This window comes from Lithobates pipiens, unplaced genomic scaffold, assembly GCF_037356315.1.
Source record: "Lithobates pipiens isolate NorthernLeopardFrog02 unplaced genomic scaffold, aLitPip1_a1.2 Scaffold_1, whole genome shotgun sequence".
Classification (NCBI taxonomy): Eukaryota; Metazoa; Chordata; class Amphibia; order Anura; family Ranidae; genus Lithobates; species Lithobates pipiens.
In genome coordinates, this window is record NW_027507685.1 from 73,919,802 (window position 1) to 73,941,659 (window position 21,858).

General features: G+C 42.6%; 1 protein-coding gene across 1 annotated transcript in view; it reads right to left on the minus strand.

The window, feature by feature from the left end:
• DHX34 (DExH-box helicase 34) overlaps positions 1–21,858 on the minus strand; it is a 78,501-nt gene that overhangs the window by 25,606 nt on the left and 31,037 nt on the right. The window contains exons 7-14 of the mRNA XM_077456315.1: positions 20,547–20,721; positions 20,089–20,282; positions 18,258–18,359; positions 16,403–16,636; positions 15,518–15,691; positions 15,100–15,211; positions 12,348–12,457; positions 11,823–12,092 (exon numbers count right to left, since the gene is read on the minus strand). Coding sequence (XP_077312441.1) covers positions 11,823–12,092; positions 12,348–12,457; positions 15,100–15,211; positions 15,518–15,691; positions 16,403–16,636; positions 18,258–18,359; positions 20,089–20,282; positions 20,547–20,721 — 1,371 coding nt within the window. The remainder of the gene's footprint in view (positions 1–11,822; positions 12,093–12,347; positions 12,458–15,099; positions 15,212–15,517; positions 15,692–16,402; positions 16,637–18,257; positions 18,360–20,088; positions 20,283–20,546; positions 20,722–21,858) is intronic.

The window sequence follows — 21,858 nt, forward strand, 5'->3', positions numbered from 1 at the left end:
CAGCTGCCGTTTTGGGCTTCAGATGGTTTTTCTGCACAGGTGAACTAGGAAAAAAATGAATGTTCGGTCCCACACTTGGACACTACTATTTTAAATGTATTTTTGCATACACAGCACCCCTATGGACCTTTTACCATTAAGGTAAAAACTCTCCACAAAATATCCTGCAGTTTTTTTGTCACAATCCATAACTGTATGTAATTGTGGACCAAGAAATGAAAATCTCATAGTGCTGGTTTTGCTTGTAACTTTATTTCTATTCATTTTAGCAACACAAAATATCTCTCAAACGGACATTTGCACATGTGTAACATTTGAAACAGGTATTGGTGCATTAGTATACACAGGCAAATTTATAGAAAAATAGGATTTTTATAACAGCTTACCTGTAAAATCCTTTTCTTTTGAGGTACATCACGGGACACAGAGACTCAGTAATTACTGGTGGGTTATAGGGTATCACTAGGTGATTGGACACTGGCACACCCTAGACAGGAGGTTCAATCCCCCATATAACCCCTCCCCCTACTGGAGGTACCTCAGTTTTGTAGCAAAGCAATATAAGTGTATTAGAAGAGGGGAGGGACCTCTGTGTCCAGTGACGTACCTCAAAAGAAAAGGATTTTACAGGTAAGCTGTTATAAAAATCCTATTTTCTTTCTCGTACATCACGGGACACAGAGACTCAGTAATTACTGGTGGGATGTCCCAGAGCAATGCTATCTGAGGGGAGGGGAACCACACAACATAGGGTATACTCAGATCTGAGGACCCTGTACCGCTGCCTGCAGCACACTACGCCCAAAGGCGAAGTCCTCATGCCTTCTCACATCCACCTGATAAAATTTGTTGAATGTATGGATTGATGACCAGGTTGCGGCCTTGCAGATTTGAGCCATGGAGGCCTGGTGATGCACCGCCCACAAAGCACTAATAGCTCTAGTGGAGTGCGCCTTGATCTGAAAAGGCGGAATCTTTTGCTTCAAACCATAAGCTTGAACAATTACTTGTCGAATCCATTTAGCAATGGTAGGATTTTGATGCTGCCTGTTCTCTCCTTAGGACCCTCTGGCAATACGAACAAAACATCAGTTTTGCGAACCTAAGCCGTCGCTTCCAGATAGGCTTTGACTGCTCTCACTACATCCAAAGAATCTGGGGACTTCTCTTCCGTAGAACAGGGATTTGGAAAAAAGGAAGACAGAACAATATCTTGGTTTAGATGAAAACCTGAGACCACCTTCGGTAGAAAACTAGGATGAGGGTGTAACATCACTGTATCCTTGTGCATTATCAGATACGGTTCTTTACAAGAGAGGGCTGCTAATTCTGATACTCTTCTGGCAGAAGAAATGGCCACCAGAAAAATGAATTTCCTGGTCAACAGAACTAAGGGAATCTGATGTATCGGTTCAAAAGGCTGCTTCTGTAAAGCTGACAGAGCCAAATTCAAATCCCAGGGGTTCAGAGGCGCCCTAACTGGAGGATTAAGGCACGTTACCCCTTATATAAAGCTTCGGACCAAAGAATGTGAAGCAAGTGGACGTTGAAACACAACCGATAAGGCAGAGACTTGGCCCTTGATGGTACTCAAGGCCAGTTTCAGCTCTAACTCATTTTGCAGAAATTCAAGGATTCTGCTTATGACATATTTTCTGGGGTGCCAACCCCTGGATTCACACCAGGAGACATATGCTTTCCAGACTCTATGATAAATCATTCTGGAAGCTGGCTTTCTTGCATTAATCAAGGTAGATATCACAGGGCCCGAAAGCCCACGATTCTTCAGAATGTGGGTTTCAATAGCCAAACCGTTAAATTTTGCATTTGTAAGGTAGGATGGAATATCGGTCCCTGGGATAGCAGGTCTGGACGGGACGGTAGGGTCCAAGGAGAGCCCACCGCTATCTTCATTATTTCTGCATACCAAGCTTTTCTGGGCCATGCTGGGGCCACCAGAAGCACCGATTTATTTTCCTGCCTGATCCTGCAAAGCAGTTTTGGCAGTAGCAGAATAGGAGGGAATGCATAAATCCGAGAGAACTGATGCCATGGAGTAACCAACGCATCTGTCCCGCATGCAAGAGGATCCCTCATTCTTGACACAAAGTTGTTGAACCTGGACGCAAAGAGATCCACATCCGGAACCCCCCCCTCTCTGGCATATGGCCAAAAAGACATTGGGGTGGAGAGACCATTCCCTGGCACTAACTGCTGGTGGCTCAAGTAGTCCGCCTGCCAGTTCTCTACCCCCGGAATGAAGACTGGAGATATGCATGGCACATGTCTTTCTGCCCAGATTAAGATCTGGTTTACTTCTTCCTGAGCTGCACGACTCTTGGTGCGCCCCTGGTGATTGATATAAGCCACTGCTGTGGCATTGTCGGACTGGATCCTGACAGGGCAACCCTGCAACCTGAGTGTCCAGGCTTTTAAGGCTAGATACGCCGCACGGATCTCCAGAATGTTGATGGGTAAGGCCCTATCGGTCCTGGACCATCTCCCTTGGACGTCGACTGTTCCAGGACTGTCCCCCAACCCGAAAGACTGGCATCTGTTGTTACCACTGTCCAGGTAACTGGTAAAAAGGATTTTCCTTTCCGCAGTTTTTCGGGTATCAACCACCAGCTGAAGCTCTGACGCGTTGTAGGGGACAGATGCATCAGAAAATCTAACGCCTGAACCTTCTTGTTCCAGGCCGATAGGATACTGTTTTGCAGTAGCCTTGAATGAGACTGAGCGTAGGGAACTGCTTCGAATGAAGCCACCATCTTCCCCAACAACCTCATAAAAAGACGAATAGAAGGACCCTTCTTTGCCCTGACTACCTGAATCAGTTCTCTTATAGCACTGATCTTTGCTTGGGGTAGGAATACCCTCTGCTGGGCTGTATCTATGACCAGACCCAAATACTTTAGTCTTCTTATTGGTTTTAAAGAAGAAGACTTCTCCAAGTTGAGGACCCAACCTAGGCGTTCCAGGTAGTTGATTGTGGTGACCAAATTTTGGTCCATGTGGGCTACCGACCGGTCTATCAAGAGCAAGTCTTCTAGGTATGCTATTATTGTTATACCTTGGGCCCTTAATCTGGCCAGAGGAGGGGCCAAGATCTTTGTAAACACCCGAGGTGCAGTAGCTAGCCCAAAAGGCAGATCTACGAACTGAAAGTGGCGTTTTTCTACTTCGAAACGCAGAAACTTTTGATGAGCAGGGAAAATAAGTACATGCAGGTATGCATCCTTGATGTCTATTGATGCCAGAAGTTCTCCTCCTTGTAGGATGCAGACTACCGATCGGATCGATTCCATGTGAAAGGATCGTATCTCTAGAAATCAGTTTAGATCTTTGAGATCTAGAATGGGTCTGACATCGTTTGGCTTCGGTACCGTAAAAAGGTTTGAATAAAACCCCATTCCCTGCTCTTGCATGGGAACTACCAACTTTTTGCGACAATAGTCGCTCCAACGCTAGAAGGAGAGACTTCTTTTTCTCTGGGTACATTTGATCTGAGGAAACGAGGAGAAGGGAATTCTTGGAATTCTAGGTTTGTAACCTAGAGTTATTGTGGAGACCACCCATTTGTCCCGAAATTCCTCCTGTCAGAGCCCTGAGAACTTTAGTAGTCTTTCCCCCCCACTCGAGTGAGCGGGGGCGCCCCTTCATAAGGAAGGCTTAGCGTTTTGTCTTGAAGACCTTCTCCCCCAGGACTTCTTTTGTCCCTGGGGTTGACTCTGAGTTTTAACCTTAGAGCTTGACGGAGGAGGCCGTCGTGACTGCCTGGAGGCTGATGCCCCTGGTGCTGGAGAAAGCGCCTGTTTAAAGGAGGGACGTTTACTCCTTTTCTTGACTGGTAAAATGGTGCTTTTCCCACTAGAGATCCTTTGGATATAATTGTCCAAGTCCTCTCCAAACAGTTTTGCACCACGAAAGGGAAATCCCGCCAGGAGTTTCTTACATGGTGATTCGGCTGAATAATTTTTCAGCCACAAGATTCTACGCATGTGTACCAATCCAAGCGTGAGGCAAGAGGTCTGAAGGATAGAATCGCTGATAGCATCAACAGCAAAACACAGAGCCGCTGGAAGGTTAGCTAACCCCCGGGCTTGCTGTTTAGGTAAGGCTTTAAGCACCTGTTTAACATGGTCTCTCAAATATTGGCAGACTCCAATTGCTGCCACTGCAGGTTGTGCTACTGAACCTGCCAAGGAGAAAACATTTTTTAATAGGAATTCCATTTTCTTATCAGTTGGATCCCTAAGCATCTGAGCGTTGTCAACAGGACAAGTCAGGCTTTTGTTTACAGAGGAAATGGCAGCGTCAACTGCCGTTATAACCCACATCTTAGTATTTCTCCATAGGATAAAATGTAGAAAACTTTTTAGGAGGAAAAAAATGTTTATCTGGGTGATGCCACTCAGAATAGATAAGCTATTCCAGCAAACCATGAACGGAAAAAGCATGTGCAGTTTGAGGAGGTTTCAGTGAACCCAGAGAAGAAGTGGGTTTTTTAACTGACTCAGGTACGGGTAACTTAAACGGGGAACGGTCCAATCCAGCAAGAATTTGCACCGACATTTTCTCATCCTGAGAAGCTGAAGAGGGCCCTTCTCCACTAGATTCCTCAGAAGTGGAATCATCAGTTTCCTCCCGATTCCTCTCCTTTATCCCAGAGTTCCTCACTCTGAGGGTCCTGGGTGACAGATGGGGGGCCTAATGCATTTTCTTCCACTGAGTGAAGATGCGATTAAGGCCATGAATCCTTCCTCTAAACAGTTTATGGTTGAGGAAAAAATCTTCTGTGTAATATACACATGGGCTGAAGTGCCAGAAGCAACTGCAGCCCCTGACCCCGATGGCTCTCCCTGGCCAGCCTCCCCGGGTCCTGCAGGGGGGGGGAAGGTGCTACAGAGGGGGGGTCCTCAGAGCCTGAAGGGGACCCCTTTGAGCCCCTATTCTTTGGGGTACTTGTACCTCTTTTACCCATAGTGCAAAGCAACAAAAGGTAGAGGTACCACACAAAAAAAATGCACTGACTGCTGAGCCCTGTAGTTCAGCAACTGCCGCTACTACTTAAGACTCAGTCAATTAAATGCTGCCTGGGAATGCCTGTGTCTCACACACTTACATGCGCCTGTCAGCTCTGTGTCCCTCCAAAGGCGGTGTGCATCTGAAAAAGAGTGCACTTTAACCACTTCCCGACCAGCGCACGACGATGTACGTCGACAGAATGGCACGGGCAGGCATATTGGCGTACATGTACGTCCAATATTCGTTGCCACCGTGCCATCGGGAGCGCGCTGGTCGGGACCCCCGTGAGTCCGGTCGCGGGACCCGCGGACTCGATCGCCGCGGGCATCCCCGCGATCGTCTCACGGAGCGGCCGAATGGAGGAAATGCTGTATAAACAACATTTTTCCATTCTGCCTAGCAACTAGTGACGCTGATCTCTGCTCCATGTGATCACTGCCACCCACTGGTTAACCCTTTCACTGCCAGTGTCATTTACACAGGAATCACTGCATTTATATAGCAGTGATTACTGTATAAATGACAATGGTCCCAAAAATGTGTCAAAAATGTCCGATGGGACCCCCACAATGTCGCAGTCACAATAAAAAAAATCGCAGATCGCCGCCATTACTAGTAAAAAAAAAAAATAATAAAAAATTATTAATAAAAATGCTATAAAACTATCCCTATTTTGTAAACGCTATAACTTTTGCGCAAACCAATCAATAATCGCTTATTGCGATTTTTTTTACCAAAAATATGTAGAAGAATACGTATCGGCCTAAACTGAGGGAAAAAAATGTTTTTTTTATATATTTTTGGGGGATATTTATTATTACAAAAAGTAAAAAATAATGCGTTTTTTTCAAAATTATTGCTCTATTTTTGTTTATAGCGCAAAAAATAAAAACCGCAGGGGTGATCAAATACCACCAAAAGAAAGCTCTATTTGTGGGAAAAAAAGGACGTTAATTTTGTTTGGGAGCCACGTCGCACGACCGCGCAATTGTCAGTTAAAGCGACGCAGTGCCGAATCGCAAAAAGTGGTCTGGTCTTTGACTAGCAAATTGGTCCGGTCTGAAAGTGGTTAAAGCCTGTGTAGCCTAGTGCCTTGAGGAGTCTCGCTTACCTTATCCAGCTGCAGGGTCTGAATAACAGACCCAATCTTCACCTCTCACGGTTGGCTCCGTTAGGAAAAAACCTTCAGAGACTGGGGCCCCCTTGAATAGGGAATTCCGCAGTTCTGGGCCCGTAAAGCACCCTGCCAAGAATATGGCTGAAAAAAAAAACAAATACTGGATCCCAGGGTCCAGCTCTCTAAAAAGAGAAGCGTTACAGGTAAAACCTTGTTTCTTCAGACACGAGGCCCGGGTACCATCCAATTCGGTCTGGAAAAGACTTTTTGAATGGATCCGGTTGCATAGCTGGCCCCAGTAAGGATATTCCAGCGGAGCTCAGCACAGCACATCTTTACTTGTTGAGATGTTGTATTCATCAGAATTTTCAGTAGGCGCTGTGTAATCAAAGAAAGTTAAAAAAGTAGCACACTTTGCCACATGTTTGCTGAAATGACTCAAAATGCAACCCCATCCCCCTCAATGCCAACAATTGACAAATCAGATAGAGTCATTACAGCTCAAAAATCACCCTAAAATACAAAACAGTGTCTTCACTCATCAGTCTCATCCCTAGCACTGTTATCAGAGCTACCGTCCAATGTAGCTCTTTTCTCTCTTTCTTGGGAAACATTTGCACAATTTTTGCACCAACATAAATCAATACAAGACAGCCTTGCAGACATACAGGAACATCTTCCAGTCTCACATTTTGCCTTGCTTGCAACTGCAGTGGACTACCTGCAACACACTTTCAGGGGCAGGATTTCTAGTCATCCAGGTCACTGTTTACTTCCCATCCTTAAGATGCCATCCATTGCCAATGGGTGACAGGGCACAAATTATACCTTTTCATCATGGCTGCTTGGTAGTTTGCCCCTTTTACAGTGTTGGTAAAGGGCGTTACTTGTCAGAGGCATGGATAGTTCTGGCAAAGCCGACGATGCCATGCAGAATGCTTTGTATCTTGCATCGTTCACATTTTTTGCAGATAACTGGCCATACAGGTGGAACACACATTTGCAAAGTAGGTCAAAGGTAGACTGGCCCTGGTTAAAACTGCTACCCGGATTTGTAAATGATGTAAATTATTCCTCTTTCTCGCAAGCAAAAAAAAAAAAAAGCCTGTTATTTGTAATTTTGCCATAAAAGGCGCTTGTAGAGTCACAACCTGAGAAGGTATGGATCGTAATTAGTACCAATCACATACTGGTGCCAATAGATAATGACACATTAGCTAAGTCAATGAACCTTGTCTTGTACTGATTTATGTTGGTGCAAAAAAACTGTGCAAAGGTTTCACCAAGAAAAAGAAAAAAGAGCTACATTGGACGATAGCCTGATGACAGTGACAGGGATGGGGCTGATGAGTGAAGACACTGTTTCGTACTTTAGGGAGATTTTTGAGCTGTAATGAATCTATTGTAGAATTGTAAATGTTTGGCATTGGGGGGGATGGGGTTGCATTTTGAGTAATTTCAGCCAACTTGTGGCAAAGTGTGATACTTTTTTTTAACTTTCTTTGATTACACAGTGCCTACTGAAATTTTTGATGAATACAACAACTCAGTTTTGATTTACAGCGTGTATGTTTCGTCTTGCTTGGTGCCAAGCTTTGAAGTTGAAGCGTATTTTCTACAACTTTGCCATATTTCATGGTCTACATTCACTCTTGGGCATATGAATGTGCCAATACCTATCTCAAATGTTACGCACATGTGTAAATGTCAGCTTAAGAGATATTTTGTGTTGCTAAAATGAATAGAAATACATTTACAATAAAACCAGCACCATAAGATTTTCTTTTTTTTTTTTTTTTTTACAATTGCATATATTTATGGATCATGACAAAAAAAAAATTACAGGATATTTTGTGGAGAACTTTTAACATCAAGTCCACCTTATGGCCTAGCAGTCAATAAACTCCCCAGCATGTTATCCTATGGGTCCATGCACACATAGGCTTCAGCAGTTTTTGGCAAGGGCATTTTCTAGCTGGAAAAAAAAAACCTCCCAGAACTAGTGGGTTTTGAGGGGAGTTTTTCAGCTGTAAAAACTCTCCAACTCTGAAAAAAGCTGAAAACAGCTTAAAAAAACACCGTAAAACAGCTATTCGCCATTTATCCACGTTTTTGAGCGCTAAGCTTGTATGGGAGTATAGTTTTGCTACAAAAAAAAAAAAAAAAGCTAAAGAACACTAAAAAACCTCACTCTTCAGCTGTAACTTTCTTCAGCTAACCTCCTGGCTTTTTTATTATGTCCAATGTGCATGAGGCCTTAAAGCGGAGGTTAACACAAAAATTTAATCTACGCTTTTTGGAACCCTACCCCTCTCTGGTGTCACATTCGGCACCTTTCAGGGGTGAGGGGGTGCAGATACCGTCTAAGACAGGTATTTGCAACCACTTCCGGGCATAGACTCCCATGGGAGTCTATGCCTCTTCCTGTCCCGCCGCACTGTCTGCTGGGACACACACGGGTCACAGAGACAGAGCGGACCATTCTCATTGCGCTGCACGACACGCTCATGCGCAGTAGGGAACCGGGAACTGAAGCCGTAAGGCTAGAGTCAGAAATAGATAGGGTGTGATAAAGTGGGTATGGCACTGCTTTATAACAAGATGTGCCTCATTGAGAAATGTGCAAAAAGGCAAAAACGTGAAATTAAAAAGAAAAGAAAACAAAAACCACAAAATAACAAAATGTGCTATAAGAGTGCAACGCCAGCTGCTAATTCATTAAACAAAACAAAATGTCCTTTTTAAAATATATGCATAGTTCATGAATTGGTGCAAAAACAATAAAATGGCCAGTGCTACAATTTATCACCCGCAGCACGGAGCAGCTCACAGCAAGAGTCAGCAGTGCGTCATCGCTCACCATTTCAGGTCTTATTTTAGCCCAAATTTTAGGCTGAATTCAGACCTGAAACAGACCAAAAGATGCAATGGACCCCTGTGAACCGGTTCCATAGAGAACCAGTCACAGTCACAATCTCTTAACATGCAAATTGGGTGCGGGGAGACCCACATCCAATTCGCAATGGTGCGAGCCCTACCTTGGTGATTCAACCAAAAGTGATACGTGCTATAAAATATACACGTCCTTGTTATAGTGCTGCAGAATTCATGTGCTGAAACATATGATAAGTCCTTGATATAGTGCTGCAGAAAATGACTTTAGGGCTGAAACAACTAATCGTCGTAATTGATTACTTGGCCTGTATAGTTGTCAATTTTCATAATCGATTAGTTGGCCTGTATACAGATTGCATTATTTGTTTACATGTCAGTATACACAGTGCACTGTCCATACATCTCAGTAAGTGCCTGAGAACTTGAATGTGTGAGGAGCATTGCCTTGTAGGACATGTAGTCCTGGGCAGCAGAAGGAAGTGATTTTAAAAGGTAGAAGTTTTTTCCTTGCTATAGGGTTACTCTATACTATACTTTGGGGGTTCCAAACTCCAAGCTATGTACAGAGTGCATTACCTGCAGAGTTCAGGGCCATGCTATGTACAGAGTGCAGAGTTCAGGAGGGCATTATGTACAGAGTGCAGGGTTTAGGGGTGCACTGTGCACAGTTTGTAATCCCAACTCCCCCCCCTCCGCCGCCCCCCCAATAAAGATTCTGCTAATCTCCTCCACTTACCTGACCCGGCTATAGCACCTTCTGGCGTAGGCTGCTCTACTACTAGTGTATTTACAGGGAGATCGTTCTTTCTTTCTCTTAGGTTCTGGAGATCTGTCCCCGCCGTGCCCCACCATGAGTGCGTGCAGGAATCTGTTAGATCTGGGAGCTGCTGAGGGCAAAGCTGTCTCTTGTAAACACAGAGAGCTTCTGTGTTTACAAGTGACAGCTGAGAGTGGGAGCGGACGGTGAGAGCCGGAGGTGGTGAAATGGAGTTTCACAACATTCTGGCTGCTAAACTGGGTGTTAGGGCCACATGACAAGGCATGGAAGGCTGTATGCTGCTCGCGGGCCTGTGTTTGACATACAGTATTTGCTATAGGGGCACTCTAAATGCAGGAGGAGCCAGAAGCATCGGCAGGTAACCAGGAAGAGAAGAATCAGGGATGCTCTGTGCAAAACTATTACAAAAAATCCAACATTTACAATCACTTTAAATGCTCTGTGATAGACTGGAGGTAATATAAGGCATTACAATTACATTTAAAGTAAAAATGTTTACCAGCATTGTGCAGTATAATTAAAATATATATAGCCTTGAAAAAAGTTTTCTATTCTGCTCCTTTGAATTTTACTGTCACTGTGGTAGAAAACGAATGTTGATTAGACCCATCTCTTGTGTCTGTTATTTTCAGAGTGGATTAGACATTTTGTTCCCCAATCACATAGCAGGTCATTTATATTTACCATTGCATAGAAATATTCAAGAATAAATTATCTTTTTTTAAACTTTACATATTAGCTAAATTATGCACCAAACTTTTTTTTGAGGTTTTTACCCAATTAATAGAAACAATAATCAGGCACCTAATAGATTATGAAAATAATCGTTAGTTGCAGCCCTAAATCACTTAATCTGGTGCTGCACAAGATCACATAATAAACCATGCGGCGTGCCCAGAGTCTCCATATGTGCTCCCCCTCTTTTGCTACACTCACCAGAAAGCTCTCCCCTCACAGGGGTTACCAGCATTCACAGCACCACCTGCCTATATATATATATATATATATATATATATATATATATATATATATATATATATATATATATATATATATATATATATATATATATATGGATATCCAGATCAAAGGCTGCCTTTCCTTTTCCTTACTTCCACTGCCCCAGCAGTCTCATACACATGTGAAAATATTAAAAACAAGCTCCATAGCGTGACTCAGTATAGCAAAATTTATTGCACTTACATGGGTGCAAATTATTTTCAAGCATAAAAGACACAAAGTTTATGCTTGCAATACTTACAATCCCTTTCGTGGGATCTGGGAGATCCATATACAGCCAGGTGGTGCTGTGAATGCTGGTTACCCCTGTGAAGGGAGAGCTTTCTTGTGAGTGTAGCAAAAAAGGGGGGAAGCATGTGTGCAGACATCCGGCACACAGCATGGTTTATTCTGCAGCACTAGATCAAGGACTTATCATATGTTTCAGCACATACATTTTGCAGCACTACAACAAGGACTTACATATTTATAGCACGTGTCACTTTTGGTTGAATCACTAAAGGAGTAATAAAATTGTAGCACTGGTCACCTTAAATGTTTTTGCACCAATTGATGAATCATTTCACTATGCAAATATAAAAAAAAAAAAGTATATTTTGCTTTGTTTAACGAATTAGCAGCTGGCATTGCACTTTTATAGCACATTTATGTTATTTTGTTGTTTTTGTTTTCTTGCATTTTTGCATCAAATCTTGGCCAAATATGGAAAGATCTACCCCAAATACAAGTGTTCTGCACCACACAGTAGGGTGTAAAATCCTATAAAAATTATAAGCTGCAAGGACATCTGCTGTGAAAGAAGGTATGGAAAGGAGATAGCAACAGAATATGTTCTCAAAACTTAAATGATAACTTAAATGATATCAAAGTGAATTTATTTAATATGTAAAACTCTTTATAGAAAAGACATGATGCATTCTACTACAAAAAAAATTAAAAATGTCCCCTGCACCTGAATACATTTGATAGTATTAACTGACCTACCTCTGAGCGAACATAGGCAACCAGACGCTGCCCTAAGCCATCAATCTCTCTCCTCCATCGACGCTTGTCATCTTCATCAAAATCACATCTGTTTGATTTTTCCAGCCTGGAGCGTAATACCTTTTCCCAAGCCAGTCGCACTTTTACAGCCTCAGAGATCAGATGCAGGGCATCTTCAGGATCTTCCATGTTCACCTCTATCCAGCCATCACACACAATGCGGCAGCAGTCAGTGTTGGTGTCCAGGGAACGAGCCAGAAGTAGAAGACCCTACCACATAGACAATGATGACACAATGACAGCTGTATCTATCTGCTTGTCACTTGGTTTAGGCGCCCAAAGCACAATCACTCCCCTAATACTGCCCTAATAAATAACCCCAATACTCCCAAGTAGACAAGTAAGCAGCAGATAGCTGTGATCCCTTGGACCATGCTTTGCTAGTAATCAAAGCCTGGTATGGTTTTACAGAGACAGAAAGCCAGTGAAGTTCTCTGTTTACATTTTGAGCAATAGGAGACTCACCTGCAAAGCTGGCAATCTTACACAATTCACCAAATACGGTTTGTTGGTCTCTAGTAGTGACACAAATCCTACAATTTGGTGCTTATTGCTTAGCCCACGAATCTTTGAATCTGTAGACAAATAAAACCAAGAGACTGGTTAAAACATTACCATTGTGCCTGCAGTAAAGTAACTTATTTTTTTATTTTTATTTTTTTAAATCAATTATTTAAAGCTAAACTTTTTTTTGTATTGCATACTTACAATGGTCCAGCTTAGCACAATGTAAGTTGATGTTAATGAATATAAGCTGCGCCACCTCAAACTTAACCTCTTATAACATATAATCTATAGATCATAAATTCATATTATATATACATACATACACATATACACACACACACACACACACACATACATTATATATATATATATATATATATATATATATATATATATATATATATATATATATACACACACACACACACACACACACACACACACACACACACATATGTATATATACATACATACATACATACATACTCGCCAAATGGTGATGACCACCTGAGCTCATACTGAGGCAAGTCAAAAAGCGTTGGATTACAGCCACGCTGTGTGTGTGTGGCAATTTGAAAGGGGTCAATCTATGTTAGATACCCCATGCCCATATATGAGAGTAATCAAACAAGAGAAAGCTTCATAGCGCAAATGTATTATTTTTTTTTTAAACTTAAAAGATAAAACCACACTCACAATGCTTGGTGGCCAGCCTGGTACCCTGGAATCATTTCCCAAAGCTTAGTGTTGATTGGCGCCACTCCGGCCAGCATGGGAACTGGCGTGTGTGACACAAGGCAGGAGTGGTGCATGAACCAGAAGTCACCTGCTCCCATGTGTTTTGCCACATCTGGAACACCAAACCGTATTACACTATGAAGCTTTCTCTTGTTTGATTAGTCTCATATATGGGTGTGAGGCATCTCGCATTGCTTGACCCTAGTTACACACACGGGGGGGCTGTGATCCAGCGCTTTCTGACCTACCTCAGTGTAAGCTCAGGTGGTCAACACCATCTGGTGAGTTCGGTCCCAGAAGGGCACTAACCACAGAGTGCAGCAAGATTTGTGTTGCAGTGGCATGGATGGTAGCACTATTTATTTAAGAAGATTTAAAGCACTTTGACACTTTTATTGCGCTTGCACTCTATACGATTTATAGATTATATGTTATAAAGAGAGTAAGACTGAGGTGGTGCAGCTCATATTTATTAATATTTGCGTATTGTGTTTTTTCCATGAACTAGTCCAGGGATAGGTTATATCAGACAGGGCATGGTTGCACGGGGGTGGTTTACAATTTTTTTTCACAATGCAAGTATGGATTATCTCATACCTGATGAGTTGCAAGGAAGCTGGAAAATCCCTGTAGTAGTTGGTGCTAATACAGCGATACCTGCAATTACCCAGGTTCTATGTGAGCAGCTGTCCCACTGCGCAATGACTGCTTAATCGGTATAGAAAACATTCATAGAGCATTCTCCAATTGGATGAAGTGGAGAGGAGGGACAATGACATCACAATCCCCACCACACATGATCATAGTACTCCTTGTATGCATTGAAAAAACACAAGGCATTCAATGATGTTGACAGTGCTGAGCAACCAGGGGTCCCCCCTGTGGGGGATCCCACAGCTGTATATCTGTAGTGTGAAATCTAAGGCACTTCTGCCTCTGATTGTTCATCTCAAGAAATGTGGAGTGAAATTTGGGGATGTCACAACTGGGAGTTGCAATGGCTCTTTCTCAAGCTTTTGAGAAAGCCTGAGAGCAAGAGCTTGGGAAAGAGTCTTGGGCAGCCTTGAAATTCATGGCTCCACCCCCAACATCCAGACGACATCACTTCCAGTCTACTCTGCATCCCACAAGAAGCTCTCCACCATCTTGTTGGTTTCCACTTCCTCATCTAAGCTGTGATCCAGCCTAACGCCAGATTCTTCTTCCCATGTGAGTTGCTAATTTACAAGTATTTCTCAATACTATTAATTCTGCAATTTGTTGCCCCCCAGTGTGCTCTCTTGGTCCTGCAGGCAGTACTCCTATCTTGGTCTGGGGTTTCCTGCTGTCCATCAGAAGCACTTACTATGTGATGAGCCTGATTTTAGCTGTCACAATGTAAGCTGGATTTTTGTCTTTTTGCCACAATAAATCTGTTAACATACTACACTCAGATTGCACACTGCTGTTTTTCTTACAGTTGCTCTAAGGGCAGACCAAAGACTGCTTTCTAGATCAGCTCATTTTAATCGCTATGATTAACTGAGCAACCATAACAGATTTCTGTTCAGATCCTTTACTATTTATCCATAATATTTATGCTTGTTTTACTTTTATCCAAATAAAGTGATATTTAACATTTACAAATATACAATATATCTTTTTCAAATTTCCTCTTTTTACCTCCTGCAACTGGAATCCCCAAACGGTTAGCCCTCCTTATTGGTTTACAGGCATTTCCTTAGTAAGCCACCTGCTAGGGAGACACCTGTACGGGCACTATTCCAGCCTTTGCCTTGGCTACTTCCTCCGGGCACGGAGGAATTTGTTGAATTTTTTACTTTAATGCAGATAATGTGTTAAAGTAAAATAAAACACCTAGCATTTAGTACCACTTTAAGCTGTTTCAGTTTTTTTCTATATGAATTATGCTTGTTTTGAACAATCAGTTGAACCAGGTCATAGGAGATGGAGTTACAATAAATAAAAATACCATTCACTTTGACTTCCTCTTGGTCCTCGTCTACTTGAAGGAGCTCTGGGTTACTGGAGAAGACAGATGTTGGGTGTAGGACAATCCCCTGCTTGCTTTTTGTGTGGAAGACCTACAAAGAGAATGAGGAAAGATCATTTGGAAAGTTTTAAAAGCAGCCTACAGTTTATGTCAATACGATGGATTAACCGTGCCAGAGCGGGGATGGATTAGAACGTCTGTGGTTTTTAATGCTATTCAGGGCTTTGTTATAGAGATTTCCTCTAGAGAGATGTCCCCTGACAACAGAGCTCCAGATAGCAATACAATCCTGACAGGAGTTCTAAACCTAACCCACTAAATCCAAAAAACTAGCAAAAAAGGTTTTGGATGGACATATATTTTTAAGTAAAAAAAAAAAAAATGCAATACCACTCGCCTGGTCAGAGTCCTTTCGGCAACTGTTGAAGCTGTCAGGTAGTGCCAGTTGCGGGTACAATCCATGGCACACAATAAGCTTGAGCAAGGACAGCTGTTTGCTTGACAGCTCCTCTCCAGCACCAGATAGTTCTCGCAGCTCGTCCACATTGTGTCTTAATTTAAACTTCACATCCTGCGATATATTATCAAATTTCCAATGTCAGCAAGAAACAAAAAAAAATAAAAAAAAGAAGTGAAGTAGTCATGGATACAACAAGCTAGAACACTAGGATGGTAATATATCATAATTTGAAGTAATGCAAACTCTCATGATAATTGTTATAGTTAAAGGGGTTGTAAAGGTAAATGTTTTTTCACCTTAATGCATTCTATGCATTAAGGTGAAAAAACATCTGACACTGCCTGTGCCCCCAGCCCCCCCGTTTTACTTACCTCACCCCTCGAAAGTCCCGCGCTCGTCCCCCGACGTTCTTTCCACCGTTCAGCCTGGCTGCTGATTGGCTGGAGTGGATGGATGGAAAGCAGCGCAGCCATTGGCTCGCACTGCTATCAATCACATCCACTGACGCGGAGTGCCGGGGGGCGGGGCCGTGTGATACAGCGAGCGGCTACAGCCGCCGGCTGTATCACGGGAGCGCGCCCGCAGATGCTTCTCACCATGCAAGGAAGCTCGCATGAACGTGAGAAGCACCTGCGGGAGGAAGCAGAGACAGCCGCCGAGGGACCCCAGAAGAGCAGGTTCGGGCCACTCTGTGCAAAACGAGCTGCACAGTGGAGGTAAGTATTTGTTATTTAAATAAATAAATAAAAAAAATTCACTTTACAATCCCTTTAAGTGTAAGAAAATGACCTTCCCTGAGTGAAAGCTATGTTCATCACTTGCCTGGATATCTACTGAATCTTTTCCTTCTTTACTAGATTTTCTGTCCTCATCACTGGAGGTTCCCAATTCCTCATCCTGCAATTTGAGCACTTTGCGTTTACGTTTTTCTGTGTGCTCATGCTCCCTCTTCAGCTGGTGAAGCTCCTTACGCTCCTTGTGCTGCCGTTGACGGCTGTAGCGGTCAACTGTTCGGGTTTCACGCTCCTGCAGCATTCCATGGTCCTTTAGTAACCCCTAGAGAAAGAAATGAACCCTAAAAATAACTCACAAAGGGATAAAACTCAAGGGATAATTCACATATACAGTCACAAAACAGTATGGAGAGGTTTACAATGAATGTTAAGTGGTTTATTTTTACCAATAGCTAAGTCTGTAATAAGTCTTACCTATAGGTACAGTAAATATCTCCTAAATGTGCACAATTTAAGAGATATTTACTTTAGCAATAGCCAGTGATCACCGGTGCACTGAGCTCTGAATGGGATGTGCCATCCATTCAGAAATCTGTGCCGCGGCCATAACTTCTGCACGCATACATTGCAGCTTGGCCATTCATATGGCCGAGGCCCACGAACCTGGGAGGAAGACTGGGTGAATATGGAAGCACCTACAGTGGTGGCAGTGCACGACTCAAGGGCTTCATTGTCAGGCAAGTACATACTAGCACAATATGACTAACTGCTCTGGGGAACTTTTTTTTTGATGCGGTTTATCTTCAGGCTTTTTTTCTTAAAATAACAAACATTTTATACTTACCTGCTCTGTGCATTAGTATTGCACAAAAGAGCCCCAATCTTCCTCTTCTGGGGTCTCCCGATGGCAGTTCTGGCTCCTCCACTTCGGCGAGTGCCCCCATGGGAATTCGCTGGGGGGGCACTCATGCAGGCTCGCTTTCAAGCCGCCTTGTCTGCATCCATTGACAGAGACAAGGTGGCTCGGCCATGCCCAGCACAGAATTTGATTGACAGCAGTGGGAGCCAATGGTGCCCACTGCTATCAATCTGAGCAGTAAAGCAGAGCAGAGCCGGGAGAGCTGCTGCTCTTGTGCATATTGTGGGATCAGGATCAGGTGAGTATGGGAGGGGGAGGGGGGGGGGGGGGGCTGGGGAAACACATGCAGCAGAAGAGGTTTTTTACTTTAATGCATAGAATGCATTAAGGTAAAAAACTCTAAGTTTTTACAGCAGGAGTGCCCAACCTTTTGAGGAGAGAGGGCTACTATCCCCAAGCATCGGTGTGACAGAAGCCAGCTCTGGAGGAAGCATGCAGCAGCAGTAAAAAGCTGATGCTTCCTGTATCGCTCTTGTCGCAGGTGGAGTACATTTGGTATCACTCCGCCTGTGACAGGAGCCGGCGCTATACAGGAAGCCTCCGCTCTGCTTCCTCCACTGAAGGCTCCATTCTTCACACTGATGCTTGGGGATGGTGGGTCAGGAACCCACAATCTGGGCTTGCCAACCCGCCATCACAGAACAGGAGGTGGCAGGCCACATCAGAGGGTGCCGTGGGCCATTGATTGGTTAACCCTGCTTTACAACCACTTTAAGAAACCTGCGGATAGTTGAAATTACAGCTTACATGCAGGCATCAGACTTTTTAAAATTAGGGAATAAAGACAAAATAATCTTCCACAATTTAGTATCCTAGTATGTTATTTTGACACCCATTCAAGTTATGCTAAAGCAGACCTGTTTTTACGAACTCTGTATTGATGAAAGGTAAGAGCGGACAACTTGCTAGGTTTACTGCACTATATACAACATTATTACTATTTCAGCGGTTTAATTACATAAACCTGTTTGTTTCTACCTTCATCACTCAACGAGGAAATATCAAGAGAAAGGACCTCACTTACCTTAAACTGACGCCGCAGGTTTGTCATTTCATATAACCTTTGCTCTTCCAGCCCTCGCCTTCGACACCACTTCCTGGAGTTACTGCCACGATTTGACTTGATCTGGCGCAAAACATTTCAAATAATTTTCAGTAAATTGCCTATTTATATTTTATAAAACCAATATGCAAACATTTTGACTATACTGGGTAACAAAATGTAACCACTTGACCTGGAGCAAAATGTATTAAGCTGGTGGACACTTTCGGTTAAGTCACGTTCGCTCTTTGGAACACCCACCACGGTCCCGAGCTTCCAGAGCAGCAATTTTACATGCTTACATACAAGAGGAGTACATTGTAAGTGCGCATTTTGCATTTATGCTTTTTCTTTTTACCAATAAAAAATGGAATTACACTATGAATCTCTTTGGTCCTATATCCATATGAGGAGCTACCACTCACCTGCTGGAGTATCAGGAAAAAGCTATACAGCCATTGCTTGGGCAACTGCAGATCCCATTTCAACACAGGCGATTAATCTATTATGAGCTGGTGAGTGTGGGCACATAAGAGGGGAGCATGGTCTGGAACTTTGTCATCAACTATATTTACAAGGACTTATTGTTCACCAAGGATTGTTTCACACCAAACACCAATTGCATTTTATATATTATATATAAAATAGTTTTTTAGTTGCACTAATATTGTATGGTTAATATGATCAGGACACATTCGGGATTTGTTGGTTGCAAGAAAAGGGAAAAGGGTCTCACTATCTTGCAATAGAGTCAGTCTTGTTCAACATATAGTTAAAGAAGAATAGTCCAATGTAGGAAAAGAGTTGGCTCACAGAAAGAGAGCAATTCTCAAGGATTCATAGAAACCAGCTACTGGCTCATAAATTAAAGTATCCTTGTATTATAGCCTCAAACAGGGTGTGGTACATACGAGTAACAACCAGAAGATATCCATTTATATTGCGACAATCTATATATGGCTACAATCTTCCAATCCAAGATATCCAATAAACAGACAAGCTCAGCTAAATCCAAAACACAAGAGTATGTTGTACTAAAGGCCATGCTATTGCCCTCAAAACAAGTTGGTTGTATGAAAACATCAACGTAACCCCCTGGGAGAGAGTGAAATGATCTGCTATGTCTGTTTATTGGATATCTTGGATTGGAAGATTGTATCCATTTATATTGTGACAACCTATATATGGTTATCTTCTCATTTTTCCTCATATGTACCACCCCCTGTTTGAGTGTATACTACAAGGACGCTTTAATTTATGAGCCAGTAGCTGGTTTCTATGAATCCTTGAGAATTGCTCTCTTTCTGTGAGCCAACTCTTTTCCTACATTGGACAATTCTTCTTTAACTATATGTTGAACAAGACCTACTCTCTTGTAAGACGGTGAGACCCGTTTTCCTTTTTCTTGCAACTAACGAATCCCGAATGTGTCCCGATGAAGCTTAACGGTGAAACGCATTGACGCACTAGGGCTCACATTACATACTATATATTTCTATGCATATGGTTTTTTAATCTTTTTTCATGTTTTTTTTATACTATATACTGTGTATTTTTCTATGTTTCAATAAATATTACTTTTCTATATCCTTATTGTTTACTGTGTCGTTAAAGCCCGACCTTGAGTCACCTTTTGGGACCCTTCTTTTTTGTATTCCCATAACTATTCACGGATGATGCGAGTGCTCTCTTTTCTTGTTATCAATAAGATCTCCCTCTCACCAATGCTAATATCACATTTTCAAATCAAAACTTCACAATATGTTTTTATACAAATTCATAATTATAATGTTTTTAGATTGCACTCAGTCACCTGGAGCCACTCGTTGAAGACATTGAGCAATGTGAATGGATCTCCAAGCTCACTCTCTAAGGGTTTCCTGGCTGTGGTGCATTCTGGATTGTTGGTGGCATTTCGTAGAAATGGAGACTGTACACTAAGGGCAGCTGCTATAGTCAAGACCGGTTCCACAAGGCTGAACAGTGATCCCAGGATAAGCATCTTTCCTGCAGGGCAATGTTAGATAATAAGAATGATGTTATATATTAGGAGCAAGGGTGACATTCAAAGTTTATTAACCCAAAGCAAATGAGATTAACATCAGTTAGGCCAGGGAAAGAGGATTGCTGACTGAATTATGAGCTACTGAACTTTACAAATTTGTTACTTGAACATTTAAATCTTTATGTATTGGAAGACTTCAGATTCAAAATAAAGAAACAAAAATAGTAAAAAAATAAATAAATAAATAAAAAAAAAAGCATTATTACCAATAACTACATCCACCGGAAGCTTTGCCAGCAGGTTACCGATTGGCGTGAGCTCCTCATAAACATCCAATGCTCCTTGATCTTTCAAGTATAGAATGGCTGTCTCTACACTGGACATAGGAGGCTGCTCAATAAATGGAAAAATACGGGGATCTCCCAGGCCCATGCTTTTCATCTGAAAAATATCACAGAGAAGATGTGAGACCACTCTAACCAACTGGCTATACACACACAAATAAAACGCATATAAGAAAACTGATGATAGGAGTATAATAGATATACTGTGCAGAGAAGGAACAGAAGTCTTGGGTCCAGAAACAGTGAGAACATGGACGGATGTGACGATCAAGGAGCAGTCCAAACAAGCAGGGGCTAATCTGCAAGTCAACGATCAGTGCAGATGAAGTAGAGCAGTGGTCTGTAAACTGCGGCCCTTTGCTAGACTGTATCGGGGCCCTTGGGGCACTATTCCTCCCACTAGTACTGGGGCTCTGTTTCTTCCACTGACATGAACAGTGGGGCATAATTCTCACCAAAGAAACTAATGATAAGGCAATATTCTTCCCACTAATTTTAACGATGGGGCACTAGTCCTCCCACTGACACCAACGATGTGGCACTATTGCTCCCACTGACACCAACGACGGGGCATTATTGCTCCCACTGACACCAACGACGGGGCACTATACATTTATATACACAATATTTTGCCTCCACGTGGTTATATATTTCTATGTATATGTATGTATGAACATGGTTGATTTTCATACCTGTTTTTTTTTTTACCAGTAATCTCAGTTTATAAATATAAAGGCAGCAGTATTGTCAGACTAGCAAACCTGCGAGATCATCAGGCTTGCCAGTGCTTTTAAAATTCAACATCAAAACGGGTGTTACAGATTTCAAAATATTGAATTTCACCATATAAGTGGAGTTTACTGGTAAAGATAAGTGTGTAATGTAATCCCCATCGGTCTGGCAGATCGCATTGCATCGGATAGAAAACGGACAGTCGGTTTGCCCCCCCAATTGCCTCATAGAGGAGAGCAGGACTGTCAGTGTCCACTCTGTGTAGCAGGGCAGATACAGACCTGTCATCCACCTGCTCAGAGTGGATCAACGGAGAGATCCCCCCCTGAGCAAGTGAATTCCGCTTAGCAGAGGCACCCATGTGAAAGGGGCCTTTAGTCATAGTCGTAGATATTTGCTGAAACATGTAAGCTGTTCTTATCACTATTCTATATTGAAGACTTTGATACGGATGTGCAAGTTGCCGGTGTTCTGCCGTATAGTGTCCGGCCATGAAATAGTG